At 48.5% G+C, this 21,288-nt stretch overlaps 1 protein-coding gene and 1 pseudogene across 1 annotated transcript; both read right to left on the bottom strand.

The window, feature by feature from the left end:
* Positions 1 to 2,529: 2,529 nt before the first annotated feature.
* On the bottom strand, positions 2,530 to 6,870 carry LOC136543266 (uncharacterized; annotated as a pseudogene).
* An 11,753-nt stretch (positions 6,871 to 18,623) lies between these two features.
* On the bottom strand, positions 18,624 to 21,096 carry LOC136541408 (L-type lectin-domain containing receptor kinase SIT2-like). Its single transcript, XM_066533256.1, has one exon. It carries the CDS (start codon positions 21,075 to 21,077, stop codon positions 18,990 to 18,992), a length of 2,088 nt encoding a protein of 695 aa, XP_066389353.1. The 5' UTR covers positions 21,078 to 21,096; the 3' UTR covers positions 18,624 to 18,989.
* Between the last annotated feature and the right edge of the window lie 192 nt (positions 21,097 to 21,288).

Raw genomic sequence — 21,288 nt, 5'->3', positions numbered from 1 at the left:
CTTGGCTCGGTTCAAAATAATAATTTGTCTAAGTCCTTGTTTAGATTGTAAGTTTTTTCACTTTCTCTCCGTCACATCAAATCTTTGAACACATGCATGGAGTATTAAATATAGATAAAAAAATAATTAATTACACAGTGTGATTGTAAATTACGAGACGAATCTTTTGAGCCTAGTTAGGCCATGATTGGACAATAATTGTCAAATACAAACGAAAGTACTACAGTGCCAAATACTGATTCCTAACCCCACTCTAAACAAGCCTAACAAACAAATGCGCGTTGTGGCTTTGTTGGGCTGTCAATTCAATTTAAGTTGGTGGTCCTGTCATGGCGTGTGGACAATCCTGTACTCGCCGTTGGTCCCACGGTTGTTGACTGGGGGGCGTTTAGTTACCACCGAATCCAAAGTTTGGCATTATGCAAAAAGAAGATTTCCTGTCACATCAATTTACGGTACATGCATGGAGTACTAAATGTTGACGAAATCAAAAACTAATTGCACAGTTTGGTCGTACTTTGCGAGACGAACGTTTTGAGCCTAATTAGTCAACGATTGGACAATTATTACCAAATACAAACGAAACGCTACAGTGGCTACCGTGTTGGCACAGTGATTTTGGTTGTCCAAAATCGGGCAACTAAACAAGGGCTGGTTGTGATATATACGTCCTTTTTCACAAATACTGCGGTCTCATTCTGCTAGAGGTGAGCAAAACTCGGCTGAACCTAAAAAAATGAGCAGAAGCAACCACAACAATCTGTCATTTGGGTTCCATGTGATCCGTTTTTTAGTTGCGGAAAACCAATATGTTGTGGAGCTGCCCCTAAGCACACCTCCCACACATTTTGACTAGGTAATGATGACCTAATCCTTGTGTTTGGTAATCTTTTTGGACACATACATGGAGTATTTTTTTTCGAGATCGTGCCTTGGCACGTTTTTCATTAAGCTGGAGTAGAAACTTTTGTTACAAAACTATCAAGTTACAATAATCCAAAGATTACCGAAACCTACAGCCCACACCTCTCACGCTACTCGCACGTGGTTGTGATTACACAAGATACAATTTTACGACTAAAAGAAGGAAACACCTCAAACCTCGTCCATCCCGATCATATCTAAGTTCATGGCCAACGGGTCAAATTCCCCACCGAAAAGAAGCTGCAGCGCCTCCTGCGTGGAGGCCGACAACGGTTCCCGGAAGGTAGATTTGTTCTTGCGCACCGTCTCAGAGTCGACGCTGGTCGAGCTAGCTACCACTCCCAGGTTCTGCATGAGCACGCATTGAGCCTGCTTGGTGGAGTCCGCCTCGCGTGGCTTCGCCGCAAGGCGTTCACTGCGCCGCAGCGACCGAATGGAGACCGGCATCCTAGGCCTACACAGCCTAGGTGGTCAGGGGATGAGGGGCGTCTGCAACGGAAGGCAAAGCCGCGCCTCCAGCGTTTCGACAGGCCCCAGCGACGCTAGCCCACCCACGTCGTCATCTCTCGCGAAGTCCCTCGGCGCGCCCAGCATCTCCATTTCCCTAGGCGAAGTCAAGACCGGCTGGACATCGCTAGGATTGTCAGCCACGAAGGTGGCCATGTCCCAATGGCCTGTTTGTGAAGCGGAGCGACAGTTTGATGGCGGAATTTAGATCGCCACTTCAACCAACATTAGGTCCAGCAACGAGTCGACTGCGGGTGGCAGTTGCCTCGGCTGGGTCCACAGATGCGCGTTGTGGATTTGGCTTGGTCTGGGCTGTCAATTTTAGATGGTCTTGTCATCGTGTGGAAATTTCTGTACCTGCCGGTCGTTCCACGTCTCTGACTTGCAGTCTCATTCTGAACCTGGAGTGGAGAAGGATAGGACGGAATAACCACACAGCCAACACGGCAACCGAGACTTGAATGTAAACATGTGGATGATAATTAACCTTCCAGAGTTCCGGTTCCAGTTCATCTATGAAATATACTGACCTTGTAAAAAATGGGGTGGCAATTGTCCCTGAGCGTTGACTTGTTACCGACTTAATTACTCTGGTATATACGTCTTGTTTTTTATAAAGATTATATGGTATACGTAGTCTTCAACTTCATAACCAATTCCATTGTTGCTAAGGGTGAGCAAAAACCGGCTGAAACTAAATAAAATGAGCCAAAGTAAATAACTCACAAAATCTGTAATTTTGGTTTCAGTTTGACCTGGGTTTCAGTTTTAGATAAGCTCCCCCGCATTTTGACTAGCTAATGACCTAATCCTTGTGTTCTGTCCAAATTTTCAGCAACCTTAAGCATTATCCTGAGGCATGTTGAGAAATCGTTATATGGATCAAGAACACAAGCACAATATTAAACACGAGAGATGGAAGGAATAGGGAGCTTTTTTATTTCTTTCTTGTATGAGTATAGAGTAACTCCAATTTTTGCTCTGATGAGCGAACTCGACAACACACCATACAAGTCAAGGAGCCTCGCACCCCATGCGCTCCCAACCCTAGGAGCCCCTGCCAGTGGCGGATCTAGGATTTCAATCATGGGGGTACGGACGAAAACGATATAGTCAACGAACATGGACACGACATAATTAGATCACTAAACGATGATAAAATAGTTGTGATAAGTTACATGTTTTCAACTTTCCATAATTCTAATATACTAATACAAGTTTCCAGCTAAAGCTTCACACGCCGTTCCGCCATGGCTTGAAAGCGTTTAATGATATCTTCATTGCTTACACGTCGAAAAAAGTCACGCTCAATAAATGTGACCAAACAATCATTTAAGTATTGATCACCCATCTTATTCCGAAGCTTGGTCTTCACATAGTTCATTCCTGAAAAGACTCTCTCAACACTTGCAGTAGCTACGGGAAGGATGAGGACCAATTTCAGCAATAAATAAACCTGTTTAAAGCGATCATGCTTCTTTGTCTCAACTAGTTTGATAGATAGCTCATTAAGATTCTTCACTTGTTGAAACCTTGTGTCGTTTCGCACATCAACAATAAACATATTAAGCTGCGAAGAAAGTTGGACCAAATCTGTACTTGTAAAATCTTGAGGATAAAACTTTGCAAGTTTCATAAGTTTATCTTTATCAAAAGCAGCAAATGAATTAGCTGAATTTAGAGCAGCCATGCAAACAAGAAGCTCTGTATTAACTTCATCAAACATGCCCTAGTAAGGAGAAAATAAATTATTACGAAAGGAAAAAACAAAAAAGCTGAACAATAATAAAATAATAAGCAAGATATATTATCAAACCTGCTATTGAGCTCTTGGAGTTGCATATCAATGACACTTAGAAACATTTCAACATGGAACCGATGAAGATTCTTTACTTTCACAAAGTAACGTTTTGGTCTCCCCACAGGCACATAAAAACCATCCATATCAGGAACCTTGACTCGATGTTTAACACAAAAAGATGTGACATCCTTCAGAAAGGTTTCCCATTCATTGTCCTCTCGCAACACTTGCAAATGGAACTTAGTCATCTCAACAAGTTCAATAGCATTAATAATGTCTTGATCCCTTTTTTGCAAAGCCTTGCATAACTCATCAGTATATCCAAATATGGTCAGCAATAAGTGTGCCATGAATATAAAGTCAAATGACTCAATTACTGTCAAGCAATTTTGAGCTTTTATACGCTCAGATTGAGATTTATCTTTTGAGATCTTCCCAAGAACTTTCCGGAGTGTGGGATACATTGCAATAATACGAGAAATAGTCTTGTAGTGAGTTCCCCATCGAGTATCTCCTGGCCTACCCAGACCCATCTCTTGATTTAAACCTTGTCCTGTTTCAATTTCACCCTGTTCTAAAGCTTCCAAAACATCCTGTGCCTGGGCTTCTCTAAGCATGTGATGCTTTCTACAAGAAATCCCAACAACATTCAAAATATTTGTGACACAATCAAAAAATGCGACACAGTCATCATTTTGTTTGGCAACAGCAACAAGAGTCAATTGGAGTTGGTGCGCAAAGCAATGAATATAGTATGCTGAAGGAGATTCGTCCATGATTTTTGTTTTCAGCCCATTGATTTCCCCCTTCATGTTACTAGCTCCATCATATCCTTGACCACGACATTTAGATAATGTCAATTTGTGCTCCATAAGAAGAGACACTATTGCATCTTTTAGTGTTGAAGAAGTAGTATCCTGAACATGAACAATATCAAGGAATCTTTCTATAACCCTCCCTTTTTTGTCAACATACCTTATGCAAAGAGCTAACTGTTCCTTTTGGTAAACATCACTAGATTCATCAGCAAGTATAGAAAAGTAGTCATCTCTAAGATCTTCAATAATAAGTTTGCTAGTTTCTTTGGCACAACAGTTAATGATATCTGTTTGTATGGAATGGGCAGTCATCTGACAATTCTTGGGAGCATTCTGTCCTGTAACCTTTCTAACATCTTCAAACATTTCACCCAACCATTTTTGGAGTTCCTTAAAATTCCCCATATTGCTAGATGTGTCACTTTCATCATGTCCCCGACAAGACAGCCCTTGACGCAAAAGAAACCTCAAACAACCAATTGAGTAGGTTAAGCGCGCCTTATATTTAACTTTTTCTTCTGTGGTGTGCTTAATGTAAGTACTTGCTATTGATGCTCTTGGCCTAATGAAATTAGTAAATTTCTCAAGAGCTTCATTGTGGGTGCTTGTAATGCTTCCAACATGCAAGTCAAGTTTTGCAGGCTGGTTCCATTTTCTAAACCCACTATTCACAAAAGCATCACCACCAACATAATTAGCTGTATCCACAAACAAATAACAAACAAAGCAGAAGGCAGCATCCTTTTCCACACTGTACTCAAGCCAATCATACTTGTCAAACCATCTAACCGGAAAGCGACGCTTACCACCAATTTGTCGCTGTGGAAAATTATATGTCCTTGGCTGGCATGGCCCTTTTGCAATATATCCTCATCTCACTGCATCTTGCTCATTGGCAGAATATTGGATGATGGGGATCCTCTTTCCAGGATCATGGGGAAGACGATCAACATCATAAATTCCCTCTTCTGTCTCTTGTTCCTCATGTATTTCTTCGTCACTAGGATTTTCAGGTCTTGCTTCTTGATCTTCCATTTCCATCTCCTGTGTCTCATGTATTTCTTCCTCACAAGGAATTTTAGGTCCTACTTGCTGATCATGAATAATTAGTTGATTTGGAGTGGAAGAAGACACCTTTTGTGCTTTCTGTTTCTGAGCATGAGCATTCCATAGAGATGCAAGATTGTTATTCCTCTTCATGCTACTTGATCCTTGATGTTCTGCAGTATGCAATAATCGGTCAAATTAGAAGATAGAAGAGGGATTCCACAAACTAGAACTCATTATTGATGGGAATATTCCGGTAAAAAAATGATTGATCAGTGATCGCAATAGAACAAGATTGAATTTTTACCCTTTGCAACTTGTCAGTTTGGCAGTTCCTGGGCATATTGGCGTAGCGTGTAGGACGGGCAGACGGCCGAAGGAAAGGTCAGAAATCGGAAGCAGGCAAGCAGCGCCTCAGCCAGCCGGCCGGCCGTCAGACAACGACCGAACGACGACGATGAGGGTTTCCGTCTTCGCAACGGCGGCGGGCGGGGTTGAGGAAGGAGTTGTATCGCTGTGAGCTGTGACGCGTCGTTTCGTATTCGGCAGATCGGCAAAGTGCTTATTATACGTCAATATGTTTGGAAATGGGCTGCTGTACGTTTGAAAATGGGCTGCAGCTGGGCCTAGAAAGAGTATTATACATATACAAGATATTAAAGAATATATATACTTGATTTTTTTCAGAAATTTTGGGGGGACAGCTGTACCCCCATGCTACTACTGTAGATCCGCCCCTGGCCCCTGGCCTCCCCGGCGCCGGCCACCACCCCGGCGCTGGCGCCCTCTGATCCCCTCCCCTGCCCTCTGCATCCACCTCCCCCTCTCCTCAATCATGCTCAGATGAGCACGTGAGCGCGGCTTGGCCTCCACCGCGGACTCCTTGCTGCAGCGCGTGAGTGGGCTGGCCGCGCCTCCTCCCCGTCAAGGGTGCCACCGCCGTCGGTCGCGATGGCTGCTACTCTGGCCATAGTGGCCACCTCCACCTCCCCTCCCCTCCCCTCCCTTCTTTCCCCACCGCAGCCCCCTCCCCCGTAGCGTGGCCATGACGTCGGTGCCTGTAGAGGTGACGGGCCAATAACGCGCCAGGCCAGCTGCTCGGCACCGGAGCTAGGGTCGGCGTGTAGGATGGCACCGAAGGTCGCCGGGCCCTAGGCCTTTGCCGTCGACGATGACTGCCGATGAAGGGAGTGCTGGTGGCGGCAGGTCCCCGACCGCCGTCGATCTACTCGAATCCGCATCGTCCGGGTCCGAGGCTGTACCTTTTGGGCCCGTGGGCTCCCTAGAGGACGCTATGGCACCTGCGGTCAACTCCCTCTCTCCAGCCACGGCCCCATTCTTCCCGAGCGACTCCCCGGGAGGGCGCTCTAAGCGTCATCGGTGCGCGGACGATGCCAGTCTTGAGGATTCCGACGATGACCGCTTCAGCCGCCACCTACCTAGATGTTGTTCGTCGACCCGTGAAACCGCCCATTGCGTCCCCCGTGTGCGCCTAGCCTCGCTCATTCGAGGGTCTGGTCTGCTGCAGAGCAAACGGAGGATGGCAGAGGAATGGGCGAAGGCGTTGGAAACACAGCCGACCATGCCCCTAGATGGTGCATGTGCGGCATGCCTGCTCGGCCAGTGGATGGCCACATCCCCGCCCACCAACGCCTTGGCCCTCGTGTCACGTCTTCTTGACGATGGGTCTCCGTCCCTAACGTCGATGGGTGGTGGGAGATCCTTGCTCGGTAGGAGGCGCGACCTGCGGCCGACACGGATGAGCATCGCCATGGCGCAAAGCAGCTATCGCAGACTCAAAAGATCCCACCCAAGCTCCACGATAGATGTTTCAACTACCTTTGCTACTCGCACTGGGTAGCAACTTGCCGGTTGCACCGGTGTTGCGTGCGCTGCCACGGCTTCCGCCACCTCGCCAGGGACTACAAGCAGAGCAGCCACGTGCACGTGACTGCAAGCTACTGCGGGCGGCGGGTTCAGCTAGGACCATCATTCCTAATGACTTGGGCACCCTACCTCGACGCTTTGCCTAGGGTCACCGCGACCCCTCACACACTCAGGGCGACACGCCAGGCTCGGTTGGAGCTGTGCCGAGTGTAGCTGGGCGCGGCGGTGGAGGGCGTTGACATCGGAGACGTCGAAGACGCCGACGATGGCCGACCGGGGACGACATCGCCGCGGCAACGGACTCCACTACTGTCACCACCGATAGTGCTACCCGAAAAGGTGACGGTGGGTCGACCAGCGAGACATGCCATATACGGGGCCTCTTTGAGATCGATCCATTGTTGCTCTCACCATACCCGGATGCCACGCACGCCACATGCAAAGTCTTGGAGGACCCCATGCTAGAGGTGTAAGATGTGATATGACCTGGACCGCGTGACTCACTGGTCGATGTCGCCAATCATGGTCTGAGGTGGGTGGCGACGCTGAATGTGTCGTGGTGCCTCCCTTGAAGAGGTCGCCTCCCCCTCAACAGCAGCTGGGACCTCCTCAGGTGCAGTCTGCGCAGGCTGAGGAAGCTGCTCGAACAGACCCCAAGTAGAGGAAGAAGAAGGATCGGGGCCGTGAGCTGAAGTAGACGTCATAGGCTTGAGAGGGGCAGCCAGTGGAGTCAGCTCGAGATCACCCCAATCGGCATCTTCTTGCTCCTCCACAAAGATACTCTCACCAATCTCATGATCACCTGCATAATCAAAGACAGAAGTGGAACAAGGCATGGTTTCATCGAATGTGACCTCACAGGTCTCTACTAGCTCGGTTAGTTTCAAGGTTAAGAACATGATATGCATGAGAGTGAGAATCATAACCAAGAAAAATACCGTCGGAAGACCTGGACTCGAACTTGTCCAAATTACCTTGTTTTAGGATGAAGCATTTGCACCCAAACACCCTGAAGTGACTTACCTTGGGTGGTCGTCCGAATCGCAGCTCATAAGAAGTCTGCTTCATGAAAGCTCGAAGAAAAATGCTATTGGAGACATGGCAAGCTGTGTTGATCGCCTCGGCCCAATATCTCCTAGGAGTCCTGTAGCTCATGAGCATCGTCCTAGCCATCTCAACAAGGGTCCGATTCTTGCGCTCAACACCATTTTGCTGGGGGATATAAGGAGAGGAAAACTGATGCTCGGGGCCCAAAGAAGCTCAAAAGGTTTCAAAATGAGTATTCTTGAATTCTTTGCCATTGTCACTGTGAATCACTCTCATGGCATTCTTAGCGAATCACTCTCATGGCATTCTTAGCGAATCACTCTCATGGCATTCTTATGGAACTTATTTTGGTGGGCCTCCAAGTTTGACCGGTTGAGCCAATCCTTTTTATATTCTATAAAAAAGGCATTCGAGTGTGGAAACTTCAGGAGGAAAATATAGGATACTTGCATGGGCCTTTGAAATGGGCTAAGCAGCTGATGGTACCATGGGCTGAATTTCAATCAATGGGTTATAATTTATTAACCGAGACGATCACAGTCAATCCGCCTCGCAAAATCGATTTACCGAGGCGGGCAACCTAAGGCAACCACATCAGTTAAATTTTATAACCAAGGCGGTTTTCCTAACGCAACCACCTCGGTTAATACATTAATCGAGGCGGTCAGATTATAAGGCCCGCCTCGATAAATAGTGGCCTAGATCCTAGCCCAGAGAAAGCTCATATCCATTATTCTACTGGGTTTATATATATGCAAGACTTAGGGTTAGTAGCTCACTCTCCCTAGGCCTATCTCCCAGCCGTAGACAGTCGCGCCCCCTCCTCTACGGCGCGCAGAAAGCCGCGACCCTTCCCCTCCCTCTCCACTCACCGAGCCTCCATCTCCCACTCCCTCTCTATCTCCACTCCGGCCTCCCTCTCCCACTCCACTCCGGCGGCGGCGCGGTGCGGCGCGGGGTGCGCGGCCCCTCCTCTGGCGAGGGTGCGTCGCGGCACGTCCTTCGATGAGGATGCGGCGCGGGGTGCGCGGCCCCTCCTCCAGCGAGGGCGTGGCGCGGCGCCTCCTGCAGGCTCCCAAATCCGGCGTGGACGACGGCGGCTGCTCGCCACCACCAGCACCTCTCCGTCTTCCGGCGCCACCAGCAGCACCTCTCCATCTCCCGACGCCTAGATCCGACGAGGAGGCCGGCCATCGCGCCCAGATCCGGCCAGCAGGAGGCGCTCTGGCGCGGAGGCGTCGGCGGTGGCTCAGCTGGTGTCGTGAAAAGTTTAGAACATACAAGCATCCAAAGGCAATCATGCATAGCAAACAAAAGCTAAAGATTAGAACAGTACACCAATCAACATAAAATCAAGGTGAAAAGTTTGTAAAGCGAATCTACGTCTCACTACGAACACACAGACGCGAAGATCACAAAAATCAGAGCTACAACGAAGAATTTATTAATTAAACAAGATTTCCTTTAGTAAAATAGTAGATTGAATCTAACCTCGAATTTTAAAAGTTAAAAACATACTTAACAGTAGTATGAATATGTAGATTATGGAATTATGAACCTAACGCAAGTTGAACGGATCAAATCAGAGTTAAAATGGAGATTTTATGGCCTATAAAAGGTAGTGGCAGTTTTGTAAATAGAGGAAACTTGATTTTTAAATTAAAATAAATAGAATCTGATTTTTCAAATCTGGCCGAGGACTGTGGGCATTATTAACAGAAAAAGAAGGGGTCCGTTTGAAAGAAACCAGGGACGGCGGGTTAAGATCTAATTAATTGTATTGGCCTTTTTGCAAATTTCCTAGCGAAAGGGTATCTTCTAATCTAGTCCCTTGATCTCAGATTGGACGGCTCAAAACAGATCTGGATGAGATGGGGAACGTCGGCGAGGTCGACGGTGATCTCCACGACGGCGCCATGGTCGGAGACAGGCGGCACTCTGAGATTACAGTCTATAGACCATGAAACAGCGAACCAAGACCACCGGAAGCTAGAGGAGAGCAAGGCGAACTCGTCTAGGAAGCTTACCAAGGCACGAAGCGGATGAGGGCAGTGCGGTGCTTGGCGAGGCGGCGGAGATGGCGGACGGTGCTAGGGTTAGCGAGGCTCGACGCGATGCAAGGGCAGCTGCGGCTTCGAAGCTCAAGATAGGCGCGGCACGATGCGGGAATCCAATTCTTATAGCTCGAAGTGGCTTGGAGCGCAAGGCAAAGAGGAAACGTGGGCGGCGCGGACTCCCGGCGGTGGTCGAGTCCGTCCCGATCGCACGTGAGGAAGAAGGTGCTGCTGACAGGTGGGGCTTGAGCCGTCAACGAGAGGAGAGGGAACGGCGCGGTGGAGAACTGGGCCGCGTGCTGGGCCGAGCTAGTTGGGCTGCGGGGAAGGGAAAAGCAGAGCAAGGCCGCGCTGAAGCTAAGGAGAGTGGGGCACGGGAGGGAGGCCGAGCTGGGCCAGCGCGAAGAAATGGGCCAGCAGGCCAAAATCAAAGGAGGGAGAAGGAAATTATTTTCTATTTACCAAACTAATTTCCAACCCAATTTTGAATGCAAATTCAATTCAATTTGAAATCTGATTTCAAAACACACAATACAAAATAATATGCGGTAGCATGAATGCATAAACATGTAGGTAAACCTTATATTTAATTTTAATTTGATAAAAATTATTATTTTTCTAAATTTCAATGCTCACAAAATGCGTAGTTAAATCATTTCCTCCTATTTAAAAATTATGCAATTTTTTAGGGTGTTACACTAGAGATGGGGATTGACATGGTTACCAAACCACAAAATTTCAATTCATTGCCTGATCAACTTTATTAGAAGGACAAAAAGGGAAGACAATTTCTTAGATATAATGGAATCATTTCACGTTTATTTCTTTTCTAGATTTCCTCGAGCGACGCCCTCCGGCCCCTTCGGAAGGTGCGGCCGGGACTTATAAACTCCAAGTCCCTACGAAAATAGGTGACTCAATCAAAAAACAGGAGAACAAAGGGGAAAAGAACACGGAGTAAAGAGAGGGGAGCATACCAGTTTGGACACCACCGAGGAGTTAAGAGGTTAGGGCTTTCCATCAACGTTCTCCTTAGGCCACAGCTGCAGCACCCGGTCAAGGCAACTCCAGACCTCGTCGTTCGACAGCTCCTCTGGCAACGCAAGGTCGGGGTCCATCGGGCCGCTGTACTTCCACATCGGCCGCGTCCTCTCCGCCAGCGGAGCAACCCAATGGCAGAAGAGGGTGTGGAACACCCGCACCCCGCCAAGGCCACGCCGCACGAGCTTCTGGAGCTCCGCCTCGATAATCTCCACCTTCTTCTTCTGCCGACTGGCGGGGCCCACGACCAGCTGTCCAGCTTCTCTGGCCTCCTGCCAGTGAAAGGGGGAACGGCGCCTCCGCCGGGTTCCTGATGTAGAACCATTCCCCGTGCCACCCCTGATTGGAATCGTAGGGGATATACACAGGGTACGACCCCATGCGCTCAGTTTCTTCTATAGCACGAAGCCCCCCATCAGCGCGGTCTCGGGCGGATTCCCCACCGACAAAGTTCGCCCGAAGAACATCCACCGAAAGAAGTCCACGTGCGGCTCCATTTCGAGGAAGGCCTCGCACATGGTGATGAAGCCGGTGATATGCAGCACCCCAGTCGGATTAAGGTGCTGCAGCTCCAGGCCCCACTCATTGAGGAGCCCACGCAGGAACTAGTGCGCGGGGTATCCTAACCCGCGCTCATGGAAGGCGAGGAAGGAAACAATCTTGCCGGCCTGAGGTTGCGGGAAATCCTCCCTCCCGGGAGCCCTCCAGTGCCCCACCTCCTTCGGCGGCAGAAACCCCTTCTCGGCGAAGGCCTCCAGCACCGACTCCCTCACAACCGATGACCTCCAGCCCGACATTTCGCTCTAGATTCGCGAATGGATTTGTGAGTTTTCCCCTCTCCCTCGCTCTCCCCTTTTTCTCCTATGAACCACCGCGACACTCAGACACTCTTGACGAGAAGGAAGAAAGAGAAGAGACGGCAAATGAGGAATAGGCGAAGGAACGGGGCGAAAGCCCTCTCCCTTCTACTTAAAGAAAGGGGCACAACAGTTGGGAAAGGCGCGGCGATCGGGGAAAGGTGAAACGACGAGGGCGAAAACCCTCTCTCTTCCTATTCAATGCGGATGAGAAATGACAGGATGCGCCCTGACCGATGGGACGCACCCTGCCCGATGAAACGGCGCCTGGTCAGACGGGACATGGCCTAAGGTATGGCCCACCACTACCGCATGACCGGACGTGAGAAACAAAGCACCACCACGCGTAGGCGGCCCTCCGCCTTCCCAGGCGGGACTTGGAAAGACCCAAACAAAGGGATCTCCGCCAGGAGAGACCATCGGGCTTCCTAGGTCAATCGAACGGCTCAGGAAAATGCCGAGAGACAGGTAAGGAGCAAAGGGACGCCCCATGTGGGCCATGCCGACTCCGTCATGAACGACGAGCATGGATCCCGGTCGAACATTTCTGATTGGAGCTCTTCAAACCCTGTCACTCGAGTCATCAAGGTAACATTACCAACCCCCACTATTTCTTTATATAATTATTCATACATCCATACACGCATTCATACACCCGCGCCCCCTAGACGATTCTACCTCGAATCGCCCAAGCGCTCGGGGGCGCATCGCATATGCGGTTAAATGCATCACAACGCTCCGTGTTGCGTCACGAAGCGGCAGTTGCCTCATTCAACATGAGCAACGACTGACCGGGGTTCGAAGGCCGACCCACGAAGGGCTCAAGGCCGCCTCGCATCAAACAGAGCCAGGGGAGAAAACGTAGATGAGCCCAAGCGGCCCTCGCCCTAGTCTGCCCCGAAGCAGGACAGGGTCATCTCAACCTTCTCGTTCGATCCTAAACCTTGCCAAACCCACAGAATCTCCATCGAGGGGAGGCCAGCGGGCCACCTGGGTCGGTCTTCGGAACGACCCAGGCATCTGCCGAGTTACAGGTTAAGGAGCAGTGGAATATCACAAGAGGACTATGCCAACCCCGTCACGAACGATGGACCCGGATTTCACTCGATCATACCCGTTAGCGAGCTCACCGAGCGCGTCACTCAAGCCCGAGCCATCGAGGCAAGCGACGTTAGCTCAGCCCCTCCGGTTGTGAGAAACCGAGGACGGGGTAACGCACCAAACTCAAACCGACTCCTATCGAGCCCAACAGGGCTCAGGGGCTCAAGACACCCAAAACGCCTCGGCTGCGCGGGCTGCACCGACGCTAGGATCCACGAGCTTCGTCTCGCCCGATCCCTAACCTAACTGCCTCGGCTGCGCAGGCTACACCGATGCTACGATCCGCGAGCTCCGTCTCGCCCGATCCTTAAACTAACTGCCTCGGCTGCGCGGGTTGTACCGACGCCAGGATCCACGAGCTTCGTCTCGCATAATCCCTAAACTAACTGTCTCGGCTGCGCGGGCTGCACCGACGCTAGGATCCACGAGCTCCATCTCGGCCGATCCCTAAACTAACTGCATCGGCTGCGCGGGCTGCACCGACGCTAGGATCGGCGAGCTCCGTCTCGCCTGATCCCTAAAAAACCGCCTCGGCTGCGCACAACACCTTGGTTGACGACTCTGCCTCAACTAAAATGCACGCACACACGCCCACTAACAAAACCCCCCAGGCGATCCTGCCCGAATCACCCGGGGGCTCGGGGGCTACACCCGTGGGTACGCTCGCGCGCACCCGCTGACGAAACGAAACCTCCTCCGCTGGCAACACGAAAAACCCCAGACGATTCTACCCGAATCGCCCAGGGGCTCAAGGGCTACATCCGCGGGTGCACTCGCGCGGACCTGTCGTCAAGACAGAAATCCCCTAGACGATTCTACCCGAATCGTCCAGGAGCTCGGGGGCTCCTGTCGGGTTCATAAACCCAGGGTCCCTCTTGGACCGGCTTTCCAGCAAAGGCTCGGCCCAGCGGACAACGTTGCGAACGACGCGTAAGTCTTAGGCTAGCCCAAACACCTAAATGATAGGCCAGAAGGACAATCCAAATCTCTAACCGGAAGGCCTGGCCGAGGAGGAAAGACGCCTACTTCCAACTCTGACCCGCCTCTCCAACCGGAAGGCCTCACAAAGGAGGAACAACGCTCGCTTCCGTCACCGGCCCACCTCCGGACGGCCTCTCCGATCGGAAGGCCTGGCCAAAACACCACTTCCGACTTCGACCCGCTTCTCCGACCGGGAATGCGCCAAACCCCTGCTTACAGCTCCTCTCCGGCTGGCGCAATCAGAGTCGACTGGGACCAACCGACCGGGGATGCTCGCTCGGTAAGGACCAGGAAACGGATGGAGAAAGTAAGGCAGGGCACTCAAAGTCAACCGCAATACCGAGGACCGTACCCTATACACCTACAGGACAGTACCCTGCGACCTCCCTTGGCTTGACAGAACCCAAGCAGTGTTGTAGGCGCCGACATTTCCCCTATAGTGTATGTGGGCACCATCAACCCCCATACTGGACAAACACGGTAAGGCTCCCCCCACATGCCTCTGAGGCACCAATAATGTTGTGGACGTCGATATTTACCGTACCTGGCGAACATGGTAAAAACACCCTGCATGCCTCTGGGTATCAACAGTGAGGCAGGCACTGACATCTGCCATACCAGAAGAAGACGACGCAACCTCCCACATGCATCTGACATTAAACAGTATTGTGGGCGTCTACCATCATTTTGTACGCGCCGGCGTGGGTATCAAGACTTAGCAGCATACGTACTCTCTCCCTCTCACTTGTAAGGACCATCCCCTTCATCTATAAAAGGGGATGAGCTCTCTTCCAACAAAGGGATCGATCAAGTTCACTTACATTGATTCATCATCTGTAACTTTAGACACTCTAAAATTATACCGAGCACACGCTCGAACACTTAGCACATAGCAGAGCTTCCGTCACTCTCGGCCCTTCAGACCAGAGTCCGATCGGACCTCTTGTACCCTCCATCTTTCTCCCTTCTGTTTGTAACCCCACAAGCAAACTTCGAAGCACTTGAGCTCAGGAATAAAGTCATCTGACCGACTCAAACTGGACGTAGGGCACGTTGCCTGAACCAGTATAAAGCATATGTCATTGAGTGCTAGGCCACCTCCGATCACAACATACATCAAAACTACAAATATTTACGTGTTGATCATTTCCTACACCGACAGGTGGCTAGAAAACCTACTATCTTTCTAGACATCGGCTAGACTTTTCAACCACGTAAAAATCGATTTCTAAGAACGGACAGACTCAGAATCCATTTTTAGTGATGATTCTTGATAGAGCCTTCTCGAGACTATAAAAGGGAGACATATCTAAAAATATTTTTAAACTTATAAGGTTATTATTTTTAAACTATTTTTGAAGCTAGATATTTTTCCCCATACAATAAAATAAATCTAATTAGTAGTTTACTGAACTGATAGCTAGATGTCTATGCATCTTCAAAGACTTTACGATATATCCTTTTTTTTCCATGTCTCTGTGAGGTGAGAATTAACCGGCCGGTATGCTTGAACATACATAATATAATCCTAAGATCGCGGAGGGCAATATTGTTTGCATCGGTAGTTTTCACAAGACTAGCGTAGACTAGACGCAGTCAAACGTACTAGCTACACTGAAGTTTCACAATCATACCTCGAGTGTGATACCTACAAGAGGCGCCTAGAACAAATGCAGCATATCGCTTTGGAAGCTCGGACGTGCACTGACTGGTTGCGAGGTCCCTTTTGCATATATTTCACTGACCGTGAAAGAGGGGGCCGGGCCTTCTCTTTCTCCAGCTCTGCAGTAGGAGCAGATATATATGCAGTCAAATCACAATCTTCTGGAGATGCCGCCGTCGATGCCGTGCTTACATTGGCTTATCCAACCCTATCTTCAACGACAACGTCTAAAATAAAAAACACATTTATCCTTTAAATAGCGCTATAAATAAAAGGTTAGATATCTATTTGACATCTTCTTCAACAACAAGACACAAAAGAAAATCATTTCTGCAAATGAGTTTTCAGGAGGGAGGATACTTATATTTAGGTTGTATGGCAACCCAAAATAGGTCTTTCGTTTAGGTACTCTATTGGAGGCTAATTTTGAATCTCTTGCTATTCGTTTTGGGTTTAGGTCCTGTTATTGAAGACCGTCTAAGAGGATTGATGGTTGCCCGTTGACGCCGCCGTCCTGCTGTCGATTTCACATGGGGCCCAGGGAGACAGTGACTAATCCTGATGATATGCTTTCCTGATGGACTGATACACTTAAATTTTTGGGGTTTGGTCAACTTAAATTTTTGGGGTTTGGTCAACTAACTAGATGGGTCTGTTCGATCGTCTGGCTTTTTCGGCAGCGGTGCGACTGCTTTATTCTCATTTCTCACTGTAGATACAGTGCTTTTGTGTCTTGCGCTGGCGGCGGCAGCAGCCCAAACGGCTGCCTTCAAGCGCAAACGAGGAGGCCCAATAATTATTTGTTGAGTAATGTCCGCCTTCTCTTTTTGTGTATGTGTGTGTGTCATCATCATCAAGAACTACGGAGTATTATACTTCCTTTCCTAAATTATAAGACATTTTGTCTTTTCTAAATTCATAGTTTTTATCATATATCTAGACATAAAATATGTCTAGGTGCATAGCAAATTGCTATGAATCTAGAAAAGTTAAAATATCTTATAATTTTAAACGGAGAGAGTACTTTTTTTATTGGCTGTTGCCTTTCACAACTTGGTTCTATGGCCTCCTTTATTTCAATTATTTTGATTGGTGCAGCTTTTATATATCGAACATGACTGTAATTCAACTAATTGTCGGTCAATTGTAAAGTTTGGTAAGAGTGTAGACACGCCTTCATTTCATTTGTGTACAGAGAGGTACTGCTATGGTCAAGTGCTGCTTCTAAGCTGGGCCATTGTAAGCCGAAGAGAACATGAGCTACTAGGCCCATCTGGCCTGCTCTAAAAGTTCCTCAAATAGAAAATGGGCTGCCTTAAAAAAAAACTTTTCATATGGGCTTCCAGCGCTCGCCGCCGACCGCATACTCTGCATCGCGCCGTCGCCGCCCGAGCGCCGTCGCTGGCAACGCCTGCCGGTCACCGCCTCACGGCTCAATGCAAGGTGGCTCCTCCGGCTCTGAAATGCACTCTACGAGGGCCCTAGGAGGCGGCGCCGGGGCCGGCGTTGAGCCGAGCAGTTACTGCGGCTAAGCCGTTCGACTCGGCGGCGGCGGCGGCGGCAACGACCCCGACTCCTCCGTCGTCTGCTTGGTCTCGATTGCAGTTGCTTCCTCCCGGTGACTAGATCTTTGCCTAACTAGCTGTCTTGTTCGTTTTTCTCTCTACTGGAGTTTCTGATTATAGATAGGATTGAGCCTTCTAGTTCTAGTTTGTAGTAGTTTTTGGTTGTACGGATCCAGTAAATCGCTGTTGTAAGCCTTGGGATTTCGCAACACAGAGATTTACATGTAAACTTGTGAAGTCCAGGAGGGTGCTTCTGCATGATAATCTCAAGTCATTGCTAAGTCCTGATTTAAGGCGTTAGCACAAACTTCATGTCACACCTTATATGGAAATGGAGATTTCTGTTCTTTAGATGCTATATCTAGTAAAGATTGGATAAAAGGGTTCTGTACCTTTACATCACAATGCTCAATGCTAGCCAGAAGGAGTGAAACAACTATATGTTGTGCTGTTGGTTCATGAAACTTCCCTCACTGGCTAACTTTAATTTTGAGCTGCACATTTTCTGGAAAAGGATCAATTTGTGTTTTCAGAAAATTATGCTTTGTGATAGTGTTAATTTCACTTCATCGGTTGCTGTTGGATTCAGTTTTCCTCTCTATTCTCTAGTGCAGGGTTGTGGATACTGGGTTTACATGAAGCAAGGGATGGGCGCCTGTGGTGGGGCTACTTTGAGCTTCATGATGACAATGTAAGAACATCCTACGCTGCTAAATTACTATTTTTCTTTGAGAGTCAGCTAAATTATTGTCTTACTTTTGTATTGAGCCTTATAATGAGTGTATAGCTGTGTTTTGTACTTTGTGTTCTACTGTGGATTAGCTCTTTCTGTTAGTAACTTACTAGCTTGGAGGAGTGGATTATGTAGCTTTGCTTCACAATTCTCATTGCTAACTAGGAGCTAGGCATGCAAAACGTTTATATTGGCAACTTCTGTGGTGAATCTGTATGAAGCATGAGATTGCCATTTTTTTATTTCTCCAATCAGTCGGTGTCCCTGAGTATTTACTTGTCATGAACTTATGGTGTACCTCTACAACTGTAGACCGAAAGTATCATTAATTAGCTTGGATCTTTTACCAAAAGCTTTACCATGGATAATCCAAATTGTGGAATTAAGTTAAGCGTTAGGATGGCAATGAAGAACAATAGACTATGTTGTGTGCATGCAATGAACATGTTTGGGCCCAAAGGACTGTGCTTCCAGCCTGAACCAATGGGCTACCTGTAGACCCATGCCCAAATGTGAAGTATGGATTACATTAGAATGTAGAGTCACAGCTGCAGTAGGGCATCAACGAACGGAACAAAGTCATCAGCCTGGGTTCTCTTCTCCCACGTTGCTGCCTCCCCATGCTCTGATTCTTCCTATCTCAATCCCCTGCTCCCACCATTCCAGTCCTCTACAATTGTATCCCTAGTACTTGTATTTTTTTGAGAAAGTGTTGATTTGGTGTTTGAGCAATAACATGGATGCAACAGTGCATCTTGTAATGGTACAGCTACCTGGACAAAATGTTGGGAGTGTACTCTAGCAGTTTAATCACACTGGTAGCTGAAAGAAGGGAGGAATCATTGACATTGGCATTCATAAAGACAGTACAGAGTACAGGTATATATGAAGCAAGCCATTCTACACTCTTCCAACTTATCCTACTCCATGACAAGCACATCATACATTATTTTATCGATGATTTCATCTCCCTCCTGAGAGACTGCTTATACTGGTCTGGACTGAGGTATACTGGAGATCGTATTCACCAGAGGCAATTTCATTGTTGTGCAGCTCACTCATGCTCCTGATGTTCAGATAAGCATCTGGCATCTCCGGGAATGGAGTGTCACCACATAAATACTGCATGACAAGCCTCATGCTTGGCCTGTTGACTGGGGATGGGTGTGAGCAAAGAAGCCCAAGCTTCAGCACCAGCTCTGCCTCCTCCATCACATATTCTTCTCCCAACCTAGGATCCATCATGCAAACAATCAGATCGCGCTGCCAAAACTTCAGCACGAAATCCACCAGGAGTTGAGGTTCACCATGGGAATTCATCCCGACCGGTCGCCTACCACAGGCAACCTCCAGGATGAACGCGCTGAACGCGAACACATCAGTTGCTTTTGTGGCCTTTCCAAGCCTTGCTAATTCGGGTGATATGTAGCCCCTAGTTCCTGCAACACATGTTGTATGTGCCTCAACTCCATGGTCGTGCAACCTAGCTAGGCCAAAGTCACCTAGTCGTCCGTTCATCTCACCATCAAGAAGCACGTTGCTTGCCTTGACATCCCGGTGTATGACAACCTGCTCCCATTCCTCATGCAGGTAAAAGAGCCCTGATGCCACACCCTTGATGATCTCGAACCTAAGAGCCCAACCCAAGGAAGGCTTCTCCGGGTCGAGGTTGTACAAGTGCTTATCAAGGCTACCATTTGGCATGTACTCGTAGACCAGCAACAATTCACCTTTGCGACGGCAATACCCAAGTAACTGCACAAGGTTACGATGCCGAAGGCGGCCCATACTTACAACCTCTGCAACAAACTCTTTCATCCCTTGCTTGGAGTCGTGGGACATGACCTTCACTGCAACCTCCTGCTTTGATAATTGAAGCAGTCCTTTGTATACCTTCCCAAATCCCCCTGTCCCAAGCAACTGCTTGTCCTTAAAGCCATCTGTTGCATGGAATAGGTCCTTGTATGAGAACCGGTGGGGTCCGAACTCGAGCTCCCAGTCCTCACGGATCTCCCGGTACCTGTAGCATCTTCTCACAACTAGGATGATGGGCACAAGCAGTATTAGGGTCCCAGCTGAACCAAGAAAAAACAAGATAGGAAAAGCAACTTTAAAAGACTGAGACGCAGACGGAAACAGGAACGGCCGACGTCTGGAGGTAACAGGTTGGGTTGTATTTACTCTCGGCAACTTGGAGTAGTCAAGTGATGCAGGTTCTCCGTTCATCTTGAAGCTGCAGCCGAGAATGAAACCACTATAACTATCCCAGGACGATGATGAGAAGCCGACATACATGTAATCTAGCAGCACTTGCGAAAGATCAATAGTGTGAGATAGCAAAGAGTGCTTGGGCTTTGGTTGTGGGATAGGAGCCAGACTGACGTTGAGTTGCATAAGCCTTTGGTCATAATCTATCCATACTTGCATCTTCTTGCCACTGGACAGCCGCAGTGGGTGCAAATCAGAGAATGTATCATCCGTGTAGTAGCCTGCTGGAGAGGATACTGAAGAATTCAAGCTGTTAATGTTGATGCCAACATGGTTGTCATCTATGTCACCAAACTCTCTGTTGTATCTGATATCTAGCTCAATGGAGACCAGGTGATTTGACAATTTGCCATTGTTGTTGGGGTCAAGAAGACCGAAGGAGCCATAACTGGTTACATTGGTGAAGCTGGTGTTTGGGGCGATGACAAAGGTAATTCCGTCGCCTGTACTACTGTATCTGTATAGGCTGTTTGGCGAGTCGTCACCATCGGAAGGAAGTATAGAGAAGGCGAAGGTGGCGGAGAAGGAGAAGATAGAGCTGTCGGTGAGGTTACGCATCTGGAACGGAGAAGGATAGAAAGCATGGCTCTTGGGTTGGACTATACCGGCGTTGGTGGTGCCGAGGCTGAGGATACCATTTTTCAGCATTACAGCCGAACCTTGGAGGTCCCAGCCGGAAGAATCACTGAATCCATTGAACACGAACTCCTCGTCGGCGATGGTGGCGAGGACAAGTGGGAGCAGGAACGGAATGGCAAAGGCCAAGCTTTTGGAGAACATCATTGGACTTTGGAAAGCAGCAGCAGAGTACTGCAGCGTACTCTGCAAATATGCTAACCTAGCTTTATTTATGCAGGCGGAATCTTGGCTCGGTTCAAAATAATAATTTGTCTAAGGCCTTGCTTAGATTGCAAATTTTTTCACTCTCTCTTCATCGCATCAAATATTTAAACACATGCATGGAGTATTAAATGTAGATAAAAAAATAACTAAT

Source organism: Miscanthus floridulus, chromosome 3 (assembly GCF_019320115.1).
Source record: "Miscanthus floridulus cultivar M001 chromosome 3, ASM1932011v1, whole genome shotgun sequence".
Taxonomy (NCBI): domain Eukaryota; kingdom Viridiplantae; phylum Streptophyta; class Magnoliopsida; order Poales; family Poaceae; genus Miscanthus; species Miscanthus floridulus.
This window is presented reverse-complemented; position numbering and strand designations above follow the sequence as displayed.

Coding starts and splice junctions, on each gene's coding strand:
- LOC136541408 (XM_066533256.1), bottom strand. CDS start 21,077: ATGATGTTCTCCAAAAGCTTGGCCTTTGCCATTCCGTTCCTGCTCCCA.